Source organism: Onychomys torridus, chromosome 2 (assembly GCF_903995425.1).
Source record: "Onychomys torridus chromosome 2, mOncTor1.1, whole genome shotgun sequence".
Lineage (NCBI taxonomy): Eukaryota > Metazoa > Chordata > Mammalia > Rodentia > Cricetidae > Onychomys > Onychomys torridus.
Window position 1 is genome coordinate 103722771 of NC_050444.1, and position 15047 is coordinate 103737817.

The window sequence follows — 15047 nt, forward strand, 5'->3', positions numbered from 1 at the left end:
TGTTAAATCAACTTTGCTGATCTCTGAACCCCTATAGGACCCAAGAGGTCAGGGGAAAGGCCGGATGTAGCCGGTGGCTGCTCTTGCTTCTTTTGCTTTTTGTTTTGTTTTTGAGACAGGCTATCATTGTATAACCCAGGCTGGCCTTGAACTCGTGGAATCCTCAACCTCAGCTTTCTGAGTGCTGGTCTCGCAAGCATACACTACCATATCCAAAATTGTTCCTGTTAAATATAATGAATGACTCAGAATTCCAATGGTTGTGTTTTTATCCCATATTTCCATGATCACTTAAACTGAATGTTCTTTATATGTACTCAAACACAAATGTGCTTTAAAACACACCATGGTTTCTCCATTAGGATTGTCAGTTACAAGTCAAGCCTGGAATTTTATGAGACGGTGGAAAAATAGATGCAGTAATGGGATATATAAATAATGTGACACCTTTAAGAATCTAACTCTTCTTCTGACAGACTAGGAGTTAAATTTGAATTTTGGGGATATATATGCAATATATTAATTTTAAGAATTTTCAGCAGAAGCTGATTGAGAAATAAGATTTGGATGTTTGATATATAATTGATCTCTACCTATAGGAACTAAAACATTTTGTATGACATAAATTGTTCTTCATTTACACCCAAGAGAGGACCAAGTTACTAAAATTTCTTAGGCCTTTAAGTGTCAACAACTGAGCATAATGTGCCAAGGTAATATATTTGCACCTAAAATGTTAGAGTTGGAAATTCCAATGTGATAAAAGTACACTTGGATTATGTGGTCCATATGATACCCATATGAACTAACAAATCACATATGGGGCATGTATATTTTCAAGTCACTGTTTGGCAGTGACATTTTATGGTATTATCAGCTTTGATCTTTCACCAAAATAAAACCCACAAGATTATATATATTTTTAATCATTCTTGCTGAAACAAACCTAAAATATGCAAGATTAATAGATAGATTTTAAATCAATTGGAGTTATAAAACCAGTCAGGCTAATTTTATTGTTTCTAAAAATCTCGAGATGAAATTGGTAGAACATAGGTAATCTTTCCTCTAGCAGAAGTAGTAACCAGAAGGAACTAGTTAGTACTTTCAATCCATAGTTGAGGTTCACTCAGCTGTCACCAATATCACACAATAATCATACTATTCTGGGAAATACAAACACAGAAAAATCTCACTTTCTTGAAGATGAAAGTCCACAGACCTGGGAATGGTGTCCTACAATCTCCCACTCATTATCCTGTGATTTCCTATGTATGGATGGACAGATGTGATCCAGGAGAGCAGTTCTGAACCTAAGCAGCACTGTGATATTGACTTCCTAGATGTCAAACCAACTTTGGAGTCCAGCTTAGGGAAAACATCACTTCAGCAGAATTTAGGGTGAAGTCTTAGACCTAAGGCTACCTCCACTTCCCGCTCTCCTCTTCTCTTATCAGAAGAGTAGAACCCAGAGTCAGAATATACTGTGCTTACACACAGGTTCTCCATTGCATTTATAATATCAGTTTCAGGGGACTAGAGAGACAGTTCGGTGAGTTTACTCAGTTAGTTTGCATGGAGCCTGCTATGCAAACATGAGGACTTGAGTTCAGATCCCACTACCACATAGGCAGCTGAGTGGGACCAGGTAACTGCATGCCTATAATCTCAGAACTGGGGAGTGAAAAAACAGGATTTCTGGGGCTCACTGATTGACAGCCTAGCTACAGGTTCAGTGAGAGACGATGTCTGAGAGAAATGGGGCAAATAATAGTGCAGAATACCCACCTCATGTAGCCTCTGCATATGTACTAGCAAACACAAGTGTGCATATCACACATGATCACATACACTATACTCCCACACATAACACAAACATACATAATATATATGGATATATATTTGGATTCAGGATTCTGTTATTTCTTCTCCAAAGAACATGAACGTAGGAAGTTACAGTTCTACATTTTTGCCTTCCTCCTGATGCCAGAAATATAGGGAGTCCTTCCCATTCCTTCCACGTTCCCCATTCAGGGCAGCAACTCACCCCATAGTCCTTTCTTCCAGGCATCCTTCCCTCCCTTTTCAATCTCAGTTTCCCTCTGTGTTGAGATTGCCCTGCCCATTAGTCATGGATGTATTCATCCCAGAAAAATGAATGATATTTATCACAGGGTTGGCCCCATGTACTATTGAAGTATGACTGAACTTCTGTCTTGGGTTCCCCCACCTAAGAATATCCAGGCAACTGACCCCATGGCAAAAGAGACTTAATACACAGTATTGCAGAGCCTAGCACATTGTTTGGTAATACCTTAGATTAAAACTTAGTAACTCTGGAGTGCTTGTTGATCTCAGCCTGTGGCTAGCTGTAGGTGCTTTTGATCTGCTATGATTAATGCTCAGCAAAAGTATATATTTGGAATTTAGAAACCCAAGGGAGGAGATTACTGATGTCCTGCAGAAACCTTGCCTTTTCTACCCCACTGCTTGCCATCTTGGAATGGCTTAAGTTCCACAAACAAAGAGTTCTCTGAGTAGAAACAAGTTCCACCCCCATACACCTAAAGGAGGCACTTTCAAGTAAGGGAAACAAGCTCTCTGATCACTTACTGTCTCAGAGTTCCTGGAGAGCAACCCAATTTCATAAGGCTTCACACAGCCTGAATAAAGCCCAAATATGTTTTCTAGACTCTTTAAAATGCTATCAAGTAGACTAGTTATTAGAAAATGTCTTATTTATTATCAGGTTAGCATACAAAGTATTGGATTTCATCATGGCATCCTCACGCATGTCATTCCCCTCTGCTCTTTACTCTCCCTCCCCCTCTTCCTTTCCCCACCCCACCACTTTCTTCCTTCAGCTAGTCCCCCTTTGTGCTTTGTTGTTACATGTAACCCATGACTCTACTTCTCATCCCTATTAAAAGTTATTCCTCCCTTCCATAATCCCCTTCCTAGCTTTAACCTATAAATACACATATGTAGATACACAGGCATACACACACACTGTGTGTGTGTGTGTGTGTGTGTGTGTGTGTGTGTGTGTGTGCGCGCGCGCACGCGCGCACACACTCCACATAAATGAGAAAATCCATGATATTTGTCTTTCAGAGACTGGCTTATTTCATTTAACATAATGATTTCCAGTTGCATCCATTTTCCCACAAATGCAATGATTTTGTTTTTCTTTATGGCTGTCTAAATTTCCATTGTGTATATGCAACACATTTCTAAAGCTGTCTGTTGATTAATATCTAATCAGATTCCACTTCCTGGCTCTTATGAACAGGGCAGCTATAAATATGGGTATGCAGGTATCTCTATGATCTGCCTAATTACAGTCCTCTGGTTATATACCCAACAATAGCACAGCTAGATGATGTTTCATTCTCAGTGTTTTGAGGAACCTCCACGCTGTTTTCCATAGTGGATATACAAGTTTTCATTCCCACCAGCCGTGGATAAAGGTCCCTCTTTCACCATCAATATTTGTTGCCATTTGTTTTCTTGATGAGATGCATCACTCTGATTGGAGTAAGATAGAATCTTAGAGCAGTTCTAATTTGTATTCACAATGGCTAAGGATATTTAACATTTTTCAGGTATTTATTAGCTATTTGTATTTCTTCTCCTCTTTCTCCTCCTCCTTCTCCTCCTTTTCCTCCTTTCCCTCCTCTCCCTCCTCTTCCTCCTTTTCCTCCTCTTCCTCTGGTGTGAATGGCATGTGTATGCAGATGTGTGTATGCTTATGTGTTGTGTGTATGAGTTGATGATTTAAGTGCTGTGGCATGCATGTGGAGGTCAGAAGATGACTTGGGAAGTTGGTTCTTGCCTTCTATCTTTTTTTCCTATAACTTTACCATGCAATACCAACTAGCTGCCTTGCAAGCTTCCAGAAATTCTCTTGTCTCCACTTCCCATCTCTTACATGGCTTTAGAGATCTTAATTTGAGATATCATACCTTCGTGGCAAGCACTTTTAAGCATTAAGTTATCTCTCTAGCCATATATTTCTTTTATCTAGAACTGCCCATTCAGTTCACTGGTTCATTTGTTGACTGGATTTTAGTTTTTCTTGTGCTTAATTTGTACAATTCTTTGTTTATCTTTAATATTAATTCATGTCTGGTACACAGTTTTCAAGGATTTTTTTCTCATTCTATAGGCTGTTTGTTCACTCTGGAGGGTGTTTCCTTTGCTGTGCAGAAGCATCTTGGTTTCATGTAATCCCACTTAGTAGTTCTGGGAATTATTCTGTGTGCTGATGGAAAGCTGTTCAGAAGTTCTTGCTTATACCTTTATCTTGAAGGATTTTACCTGTAAACTTTCTAGTCCTGCATTCATATCTTTGATCACATTTCAATGATTTTTCATGCAGAAGCAGACATATGGTCTGGCTTCATTCTTCTACACATGGAAATCTAGTTTTTCCAAACACCTCTTAAAAGGCTGTCTTTTCTCCAATGCATGGTTTTTAGACCTTTTGTCAAAAGTCAGGCTGCTGTAACCTTGTTGGCTTACTTCTGGGTCCTCTGTTCTATTCTTCAGGAGTACTGGTCTGGTTTTGTACAAGTGTAAAACTGACTGTGTTGGTATATAATCTGAGATTAGGTATTGGGACACCTTCAGTGTTGTTCTTCCTACTAAGGACTATGATAGTCATTAAGGCCTTTAGTGCTTGCATATGACTCCTCAGATTGTCTTTTCTACTTCTGTGGAGAATGTCACTAGAATTTTGATGGGAATTGCGTTGACTCTGTAAACCATCTTAATACAGCCATTTTTACAACATTAAATCTGTTTACCCTTGAGTATGTGCAGTCTTTGCCTCTTCCAGTGCTTTTTCAGTTTCTTTTTCCAGGGTCTTAGGATCTTTACTTTGGAGGGATTGTTTGCCTGTTAAGTTAGAATCATTCCTAGTTGTTTCACTTCCTGTGAAAGCCATTGTGAGTACAATCTAGAAAACCTCTTCTAGCATAACACAGCTCTAGATTCTGCATAGGACAGTAGTGTGGTTGCTGATTTCATCACTGTGACATATATCTGAGAGAAACATTTTCAATGACAAAAGCTTACTTTGGCTCACAGTTGAGGGGATTCCAGTCCATAGTTAGCATCCTTCACTGCCGTATGCCTGTGGTTAGGTGGAACATTATGGCTGCAGGACCATGTGGAAGAGAAAATTTATTCAGACCATCTTCATCATGGAGAACAGAGATCATTTGGCTGATGTGTCTTTCCAGGGCACACTCCTAGTGACTTACTTTCCTACCTAAACCTGGCCATCATACTACGAAACTATCTAGGGTAGTCATTGAATAGGATAGAAAATTATGTTGTTGTTACTTCTTGAGACAGAGTCTCACAGTCTGTTGCCCGTACTGGCCCAGAACTCACAGTGAGCCTACTCTGTAGCAGTCTGGCCTCACACTAGGGGCAGTCCTCCTGACTCACCTTCCTGGGTTCTGGGACTATAGGTGTGAGCTATCACACCCAGCAAGGTTACAGATAATTTGTTCAGTCTTGGTCACTGTGCCATGCAGCACTGCTTCTGCATTAAATTATCCCATTTTGGCATTGGTGGCATTTTTAAAGTAATTCAACAGCATTGGTAGCAGCTTCAGAATTCAATCCTTTCCCCTTCTGCTGGCAACTGAACTCCCCATTCTCAAGCCTTCAGGGGATCTCTCAGATTAAAACCATAACAGTAAGCTGCATGTAGTAGCTTGTCATCATAGCTTTAAGGATCCTACACCATCCCCATGGGAAATCACAGATGGTAGCAACAATATCTTGTGATGTGTTTTGTTATGTCGTCATACCATGAATTTCCAAGCTTGGAGATCTTCCCACAGTTGGCATTACAAAATATGATAGAATGATTTGAATATCCATAAATCTTAAATGCTCTACCCTGAACTGGCCAACCCAAATTAAAGAAAATTTGGAAGCTATAAAAGCTCAGGGAGAAAGAAATAAAATGCTAAAATTGCCATATCCGCCACATGACAAATGCCACACTCTATTAAAGACAAAAATAATGTCTTGGAAGGAAATCAATTTGTATTCTGCTTTTACAATGACATTTTTTAAATGATGCCCTCACTTGATGGCCTAGGTCAATCTAACACTGGAGACATTCTCTAGCTTCAAAGACTTGGAGACACCAAGGGTAGATTAGAAGAGAACTAATAAGCAGTAGGTGTTTGTACTCTGCTAGGTTTCATTTGGCAATCTAGAAGAGAGCTATACCTGCATACAAAGTTCTAAGCATAGATCAATATCTTTAAATGTGGGTGTCTTTGCATATATAACTGTATAAGGCTGAAAGCAAATTAGCAAGAATGTCTTGTCTCACCACTTCCCTTAAACTGAACACTGCTGAAATGATTCCAGACAAATGTCTGGGTTATTTCTGAAAACCTCCAGGGAAACAGATATGACAGCCTCTTGGTATTTTTAAATGTTAACGCTGTCAGTGAGTTCTTAGAACTTCAGACACACTCAGCTCCACCATTCTGCAACCACATGACCTCGGGTAAGTCTTTTCATACTTCTAAGCTTCAGTTTCCAGTTCTGTAACACTGGGGTTAAAATACTGCCTGCCACATAGAACTGTAGAGAGAATATGGTGATGTATGCTCGGTACTGAGCTACAGTACCTGGGCCATAACAGACAGTGTAGATGTTAGATGTTATGACTCTGGGCAACAGAATAAAATTTCTGCTCAGTGGACTCATGGAAGTATTTCTGTGCTCCATGAGAGTTATTTACCAAGTTTGTCAGTCACTGCTCAAAACACTACACTAGCACCATCTAGGGTATACAGGTGTCTCTAGGGATATTGTTCTCAATGATTATAGTCACTATGCATCTTATGGGTTGGTTCAACTTTCAAAGTTGCCCTCAGTCATTGAAGAAATGAAACAGAATCAAGGCAAAGCCAGCCAGGAACAAAGCAGCCTACAGAATGCTGGATACTAAAATGTGATGTCATGCCTCACTTCCAAACACAGCAATCTCCCTTTCATTAAAATATAATGTGTCTTGGATCCCTAAGGTCCTCTTTTTATTTGTTGATTGGTTAGTGGTTACCCTGTTCCTCTGTTCTGCTCCTTCTTCACTAAAGTATCACATTTTACCATTGTGGCTATATAGCCTGGTAGCAGTTTTAAAATATTTTTGACATTAAAATATAATTACATCAGGGTTGGGGACTTAGCTCAGTGGTAGAGCACTTGCCTGGCAAGCGCAAGGCCCTGGGTTCGATCCTCAGCTCCATATATGTGTGTGTATGTGTGTGTGTGTGTGTGTGTGTGTGTGTGTGTGTGTGTGTGTGTTTTCCTTAATATATAAATATAACCTGCTCAGTCCATCTAGAGTAATTTGTATGTTTTTTATTTCAGGACTGAATATCACTTGGTAAATGTTCATTGTGGCCTCTTCCCTGGGGAAGACTCTTTCCTCTTGCTCCTGTCATTCCTTAGTTACCTGTAATTCTTTGTCTAGGGTTGAGGACCTGTCAGATTTCCTCCTTTTGTATTAGAATATCTATTGATTGATACCATTTTTGTTCAGGTAAAGGTTAGGCATGTTGGTAAGACTTCATGGATGTAGTTTCTCTGATATTTCTAGGAGACAACATCTCACAGCAAACTTGCTGTTCCTCTGGCTTTTATAATCTTTTTTCCCCTTTTTTGCTTTGATTCCTGAGCCTTAGGTACAAGAGATGTGTTACAGATGTTCCAATTGAGGCTGGGCACTACAGAGTTACTTGTTATCTGCATTTTGATTCTTTGTGTTTTTCTGTGATGATCTCTGACTGTTGCGTGAAGTCATTTCTTTGATGAGGGGTGAGTCCTATAACTATCTGTGGATATAAGGGTAAATATTTATAACGTAGTTAGGAATTATGTGTTTTGGTAAAGTTGTAGTAATGGGCTCTCTACAAAATCCATGATTTCACTAGCTCCAGCTAGTTAACTGGGTTTTCCAGTACCAGGCATGATTGCACTCATGTTGAGTAGGTCTTAAGTCCATTGAGAGCTCTTGGTTACTACCACAGTATGTGTACCATTATTGTACTCTTAGTCTTATCATGCTATGCTGGTCATCCCTTAGTTCATGAACATCATAACTAAGCAGGATTATTGGTACCTTCCTTCCCTTTGAAACTTACATGGTACCTTCTATTCCCATGAAAACTAGTCCTCAGGGAGGAGGCTTTTAGATCAGAACCAGATCAGTCATCTCAGTCATGTGCCCAAACTACATGTTTTTTCAACCGCTCAGAGGCAACCAAGTGCAACAGCAATAGCCTGTATTTGGGGAGTCTCTTGAACATCCCAATTCAAAATGGGTTTTCTTTGTGCCTGGTGTTTGGATTTTCATAGATAGTCTATGGATCTTGAGAGAAGCATTGCCAGCCCAGATGAGAATTTTTCATTTAAACTATACATGTTTATACACATTTATATGTATTATATGTAATTTTAGGTCAATAATAATAATTCCTTATGACTTTTTCAGTCATCCTTATTATTATTTTACCCCATTCTTCCTTTTCCTATATTAATCTTCCCCTTCCTAATTAAAGCCCCCCATTTTTCCAGATTCTCCTTAAATAACTTGAACCCTGCTATTCCCCTTTCTGCTTTTCCCCCATCTTCCTACTCTGGCAGTTATGTCTTTTTACTTTCCTGATTCCTACAGTTACTCCACATTATAAACTCACATCTGGAGGTTTAGAACTAGGAACTACAGATGAGAAAGAACATGTTATATTTGTTTCTGGGTCAAGTTTACCTAATTCAATATTATCCTTTCTAGTTTTATCCATTTACCTGCAAAGTTCATGATTTTCTTTACAACTGAATAGTATTCTATACTGTATAGTTACTACATTATTTTCATTATTCATTCATTGGTTAAGGACATTTAGGTTGTTTCCCTTTCCTGGGTATTATAAATAAAGCCGCAATGAACATGGCTAAGCAAGCAAGTATCTGTGAAGAAGTAGGTGTCAAGTCCTTTTGGTATATGCTAAGAAGTAGTACAGCTGGGTCATGTGGCAGATTTTTTTTTTAGCTTTGTTAGCATTCTCAAAATTGATTTCCAGAGTAGTGGCTGGACCTGACTGGCAGCATTGTTAAAGCATGTCAGCCACGTATGTCTTCAGAAAGTTACCCTCCTCAAGAGGTATACTGAAAGAGGTCACAGGCTCATGATGTGGAAGAATTATGTTTAAAATATTGTGGCGCCTGAGTTCAAAGCCAGGGCCTTGTTCATGCAAAGCAATCACCCAACCACTGAGCTGCTCTCCCAGCCCTCGATCAAGTGATACTTAACAAGACTGGTAGTGCTGTGCTTCCAACTCTAGCTTCTAATGTGCAGTGAGAGTCCCACCTATCAGAGACCTCCCACCAGCTGCCTGTCTACACTTCATCACCCCCAACAAACACCCACTCTGCACTCTGGCCTGACAGTGTGATTTGTACACAGGTGTCCAGGAGGCTGTGGTGAGCTGCCTGAACAAACAGACCCGGGAACTTGCTGATGAGAACCTTTGTGTGACCAGCCGACGGCCCCCACAGCTCCTGAAATCCTGCAATTTGGATCCCTGCCCAGCAAGGTAAGGGATGTTTTGCTACCTCTGCCAACCATGGGCATATGTTGAGCTGGGTGCATCTCTCTATGGGCAACACAGGACCACTTACTATTACCCAATGTTTTGAAAACCAATTAGCGTCAGTTCAAACTTCTAGTCAAATCCACTTAAATTTAATTGAAAGCAGGGCCCTAAAATTCTAGCCCAATCAATGGTCATATAGTCCAGAGGCTCTATGCACTAAGCAAATTTATGGCATGGCTGTTTTGTGCATGTAGCATTCTGTTGCTTTCCCCTAAAGTGAAAATGAACTAACCACAGACTTTGTGATCTTTTAGCCTGCATCACAAGCCCTCACACCATAGTAACAAACTGACTTTCAAATTACAGAGTATAGGGTACTGAAGCATCTGGGTGGTATAACTGACCCACTGTGAAATCTGTATGCACACAGCATGCAGATTCATTCTAGCATGCACTGGGGCATGTGTGTATCATTCCATATGCGGAAAATCAATTAGAGCATTTCATTGTTCAGCTTTGCCTGTGTCTCATTATCGCCCAACCTCGAGTCTTTGCTAATCAATCCAATCACTGCTTTGGTCCACACAATTTTATGGTGTCTCGAGAAATTTGCCTTTTAGATACTTTTTTTGGAGTAAACCCCCTGTATGATTCTGGTTTGGAAGGGATATGTTTAAGGAACTAAAGCCAGACTTGCAAATCTACAGCTGCGTTGAGGAATGTTACTAAATAAGGTCATGTCCTAGATATGAAAGGAATGTTGCTTCTGAATATTTCTCATTTCTCTGAAAAATACATCATAGAAGAGTCATTATATTGTTTTCAGGTGCTAACAGTAGTTTGCTGATAAAGCCTGTGTGCTGAGTGTCTTCTTTCTTAGCCAGCTCTGGTAGTTTCCTTTCATTGGGACTTAAAAGAGACAGATTCAGGCCTTCTCTAATCACATGACACAGACCCATGGTGACTTTCTGGTCACCACAGTTGTTCCACGTATTGACCTGAATGGCAAGACTGAGCTTTCATCTTCAAATATAGAGGTGACCATGGTCACCAGTGCCACATCCTCCAAGGCAACAGTCAGCCACTTGCCTGGAACAGCATCCCACCCATCAGAACGATAGCCAGGAAAACAGAGTTGAGGGCTGGACAGAGAGAAGCAGACAAAAGAAGAGCTAGATCCAGTTTGTGAAATTCCAAGCAAGTTTAGGGCATGGCTGCTATATGCATGTGTCTCTGCCACAACTAGTCCCTCCTCTATCTAAATCTCCTGGTTCAGGGGTGTGAGCCTATGGCTTTACAAAGAATACAAACTCCTCTACCTAGTGACAGTCCCCCATATTAAAAGAAGCCTTGCAAGGACCTTGGCTAGAAGGCCAACAGGCCTGGGTCTCATCCTACCTCCCACCAACTAGCTGTATGGCTGTATGGTGACTGTTCTGTCTGTTCTCCGATCACAAGAAGAAATTCACGGACAAGATAACCTGAGGTTGCCATGCCCTGCATAAATATCCCATGATTATTCATTATTCCACAGGCAAAGGTTTCACACAGCTACCAGCTCTTCTGTGTGTTGTTAACTGCTGTCATTTATGTCCTGCTCACCTGAGCACATTCCAGTGGTGTGGTGAGCTGAGGCAAAGCCAGGAAGTTAGTACTTGGACTGGGTGAAAATTGCTGACATGTATAGCCACTGAATCCATTCTTTCTCTGACCAGAAAATAATAATAATATGCTTTCTTGTTCTCAAAGAACTAAGGTTAATTTAGTTAAGGTTGCTTTACCCCTGGTCCTTTTTAATTGATTCTCCTGTGGACTATTTCGGGGTACATTCAGAGCAATCCTCTCTTCCTGATCTCCTTGGGATAAGATGTAGACACATGTTTGGTAGAGATGTAGCCATGTGCCCTTCCCCTGTACACCCTCAGTCCATTCAGAGGTTATTTAGATCTTCAGTTCACCATTCTTCAGCAGGCTTCTGAGTTCTCTCATTTTTTTATGTGTCTTATGATGGGCACAAACTGCACAGTCTTTTGTTCTCTTGGCCTTTGCTGAATGCCACATGTTTTGGGGGAGAAAAGAAAACCACAGCATTTCTATACAACATACAGAAATACTTCAAGTCTTCACTTTTGGTGTCTGTGAGGAGACAACTCTGGAATCAGTTCTGATGACTGCTGGGGAGGAAGCCACCAGTCTCTCAAACACTGGGATTAATGCTATAGCATCCAGAGTGACAAAGGCCTCTGTCTTCCTGGAGCAGCTTCCGAGGCCACACTTGGTCCTCCTGGTTCCCTCTGTGTGAAGCTGAGTTGGTATCAGAGGCACATGTCTGACTTTGACCAGCATTCCCACGTGTAGCTTTCAGGCTTTGTCACTCACAGCAGGAGAGGTACATTCCCAGGCTGGAAGGACTCTCTGGCTTTTCCAGCTTTTGTATGCATGGCTGGGTGCATATGTGTGCATGTGTACCATGTTTACCTTCTTTAGATAACTTTTAAAAAAGTTTCTACAGAAGGGATGAGATTTTTTTTTTTAAGCCCTTGTTCTCAGCTTTAAGTTTTGATCCTTCTCTCTGATCTCAGTGATCTAGAAATCAACAGGTGGCAGGTGACTGTTCGCCTGGAGGACCATGTTTGTAATTAGCAAGGTTTAGTGAAGGCTATGAATGAGAGCTGGAAGGCCTCACTGTTATTCCTATCCTGTCAACTCTCATCCGTCTTCCAGGAGACATTTAAAATGCCGTTGTTAGTTTAGTCTCCTTCTCATAAACTCGGGGCCTTAATTGTCAAGATAAAAGTATATACAGGACTATAGCATTCATGTTACCACTTGTACACAGAAAAGCATACTCAAAGTAAGGAAGGATACAAGATGAACACTGATGGAGGGGACAGGGATCAAGAGGCTTGATAGTCAGCGATAGCCATGGAAAGTTTGATTCTGGGAGGGCAGGAATCAGACTGTGGACAAAAATTATTCATTCCTTTGCAACCTCCCCTAAAAGTGGCCATAAAGCATTGGATGCAGTCTCTCTTGTAGACCACCAATGAGAACTTCCTTCAAAGTTGATAGGAAGGGAGTTACTGTCATGGAGAAGGGGACTCCTTTGTGCATATTTAACACTAGGTAATTTGAGTCTTGGAGGCTATACCATTTCCCCAGTGTGTCCTCAGTGAGTGAGATTGGCTCGAGGAGATTTTCAAAAGGAGCCAAGACCCATTGTGGGGCAAGAAATCAGTCTCCTGTTCCCAATTAAACAAACAAACAAACAAACAAAAAAGCTCTTTCTGGGTGTTCTAATTATGTAAGTCACTCCTGAAGAGACATATTCTTAAAACTCAAGGGGACATCAAGGAAAAGAAGGTGGAACGATCAGAAGATCGAAATAGCTACTGTGGGATAGTGCCTTTGACATGATAGCAATGCTACAGTCATGAGCTCTGAACAGTATGGTTGCCTGAATATGACCTGAGCATAGCAGCCAACATGCCATTGTGTATGGGAGAAAGATTCATAAGGCCCTACCCCTGGATGAAGAACTGTGGGCAATCAATGGCTATTGAGTGAGAAGAGAATCCGTTTTCTCTAGGGATGAACCTCCTGATACGTTCTCCAATCCTAAGTTGTCAGTTCTAAACACATGTACATACAAGCAACACTAACTAGATTCCGTAGATTGTAAGTCTTGCCCCAGTAATCAAGAGCTGAGGCTGTAGTTGTGACTCACCACGCCCAGCATTCTAAAAGGTTATCCCATTTTAAAGATGAAAATGAAGATTCAAAAATATCCATAGCCTTTAAAAAGTTAGCCAAAAGTGACCAAAGAGGCTTAGATTTACTTGCTAGTCTTTTTGAGTGTCCAGGGGATGTGAGAGCTTTATAATGAGCAGAGCTAAGTGAAAATTTGAACTTTCTGAGCAATAAATGCTGTGTGTGAGGGGTTTTTTAAAAAAAATCTTTTAAGAATTTAATGGCTGAATACACCATAATTGCATTATTTCTATCCTTCCCTCCCCTCCAATTCTTCTCATATCCCCTTACCTCCTCTGGAATCATGACCTCTTCTTCTATAATTATTATTGTTAGATACACACACACACACACACACACACACACACACACACACACACACACACACACACCTTTCCCAGAATCAGGAGGGTCCTGAGTTCCAGGCCTGCCTAAGGTACCTGAGCACCCAAGTCTGCCTCAAAATTTAATAATGAAGAAAAACAAAAACAGAATCACAATAGTCACTCAGGAAAATACATTGTCATCTTTTAGTTTTGCTGAGAAATAATAGTTGTAATTTAAATGAAAGCATGATATTTTTAAATTCAAGACTTAAAGCTGATTATATTTCAGCTAAGTCTTAATAAACAAATGACTATCTCCCTGGTTTATAATAGCAGTGATATGAGCAGGCAATGCAAGCCAGAAGTCACCACTTTAAAAAAAATGTATGACTGTTATTAATTATAAGCATTTGATAGCTTGGCCAGTGTGTGTTGAAAAGATTTGGTAAATGTATGTGGAGGAGGGGAACAGAGTCAGCAATGAAAGCCAGATGGCTGAAAATGAAGGAAATTCCAGGCAATTTCTACAGCTTTGTTCTAACATACTTCTTAAACTAAACTTTTATTTCTGTGCAACAGAGAACAGCTGAGTGGTGCCGAGGAGATAAACAGTGGAGGGGGAGCTCCTAATTCCAGGAATGATACTCTTCTCTCTCCCTGTCCTTCTCCCCACCCCCTGAAGTATCCTTAATCTCTTTGCTCAGTCCTAGGACTGTTCTTAGAACTAACAAGAATTAAAAAAAAAAAAAAAAAAAAAGCTGGGAATCCTTATTTAAGGGAGGTGTTGGGGACACAGAGTCCCCTCTTTAAAAGTAGACCAGAATGTCCATTTTATTGTGCACTAACAAGGCCCATACAGACTGATAGCACGTGATTTCCAATTTCAAGTTTTCTTTTATATTCACTTAAAATGGCCAGAGCATAAGGTGTTGCCTTTTAAGACAGCCATGTTTTCATTTAGTTGATGGAGTTTTCAAAGCATCACTGTCCCCGTGGTCTTGTTTTAAAGGCTGCTATTTCAACACCTTCTCTAAAGATTGGTTTATCTTCTGCTCGTTCCCCAAAGTTTCCATATGCTGCCTTTTGGCTCTGTCCACACTAACTTTTAAAGCAAAAGAACACCGAAGCTCACCAGCATCCATAGAAATTAAATCTATATTTGGACGTCACGTCTGGTGTTGATGAAGTACTAACTCTCACTACTATTGCCTTGTCTGGTGTATCCAGGTATATCTTCCACTCTTTCCCTTTCTTCTACTGATGGGTAGGTTACAACAGAGGAGCATGCCTCTTATATGTTGGGCCAGTGAAACTCATTGGGCCAGTGGATACCTGT

At 40.5% G+C, this 15047-nt stretch overlaps 1 protein-coding gene across 4 annotated transcripts in view; it reads left to right on the top strand.

The window, feature by feature from the left end:
- Window positions 1-15047, top strand: part of Adamtsl1 (ADAMTS like 1) — a 392521-nt gene that overhangs the window by 236428 nt on the left and 141046 nt on the right. For all 4 annotated transcript variants that reach the window (XM_036178884.1, XM_036178887.1, XM_036178883.1 and 1 more), the window contains one exon: window positions 9506-9635. In XM_036178884.1, coding sequence (XP_036034777.1) covers window positions 9506-9635 — 130 coding nt within the window. The remainder of the gene's footprint in view (window positions 1-9505; window positions 9636-15047) is intronic.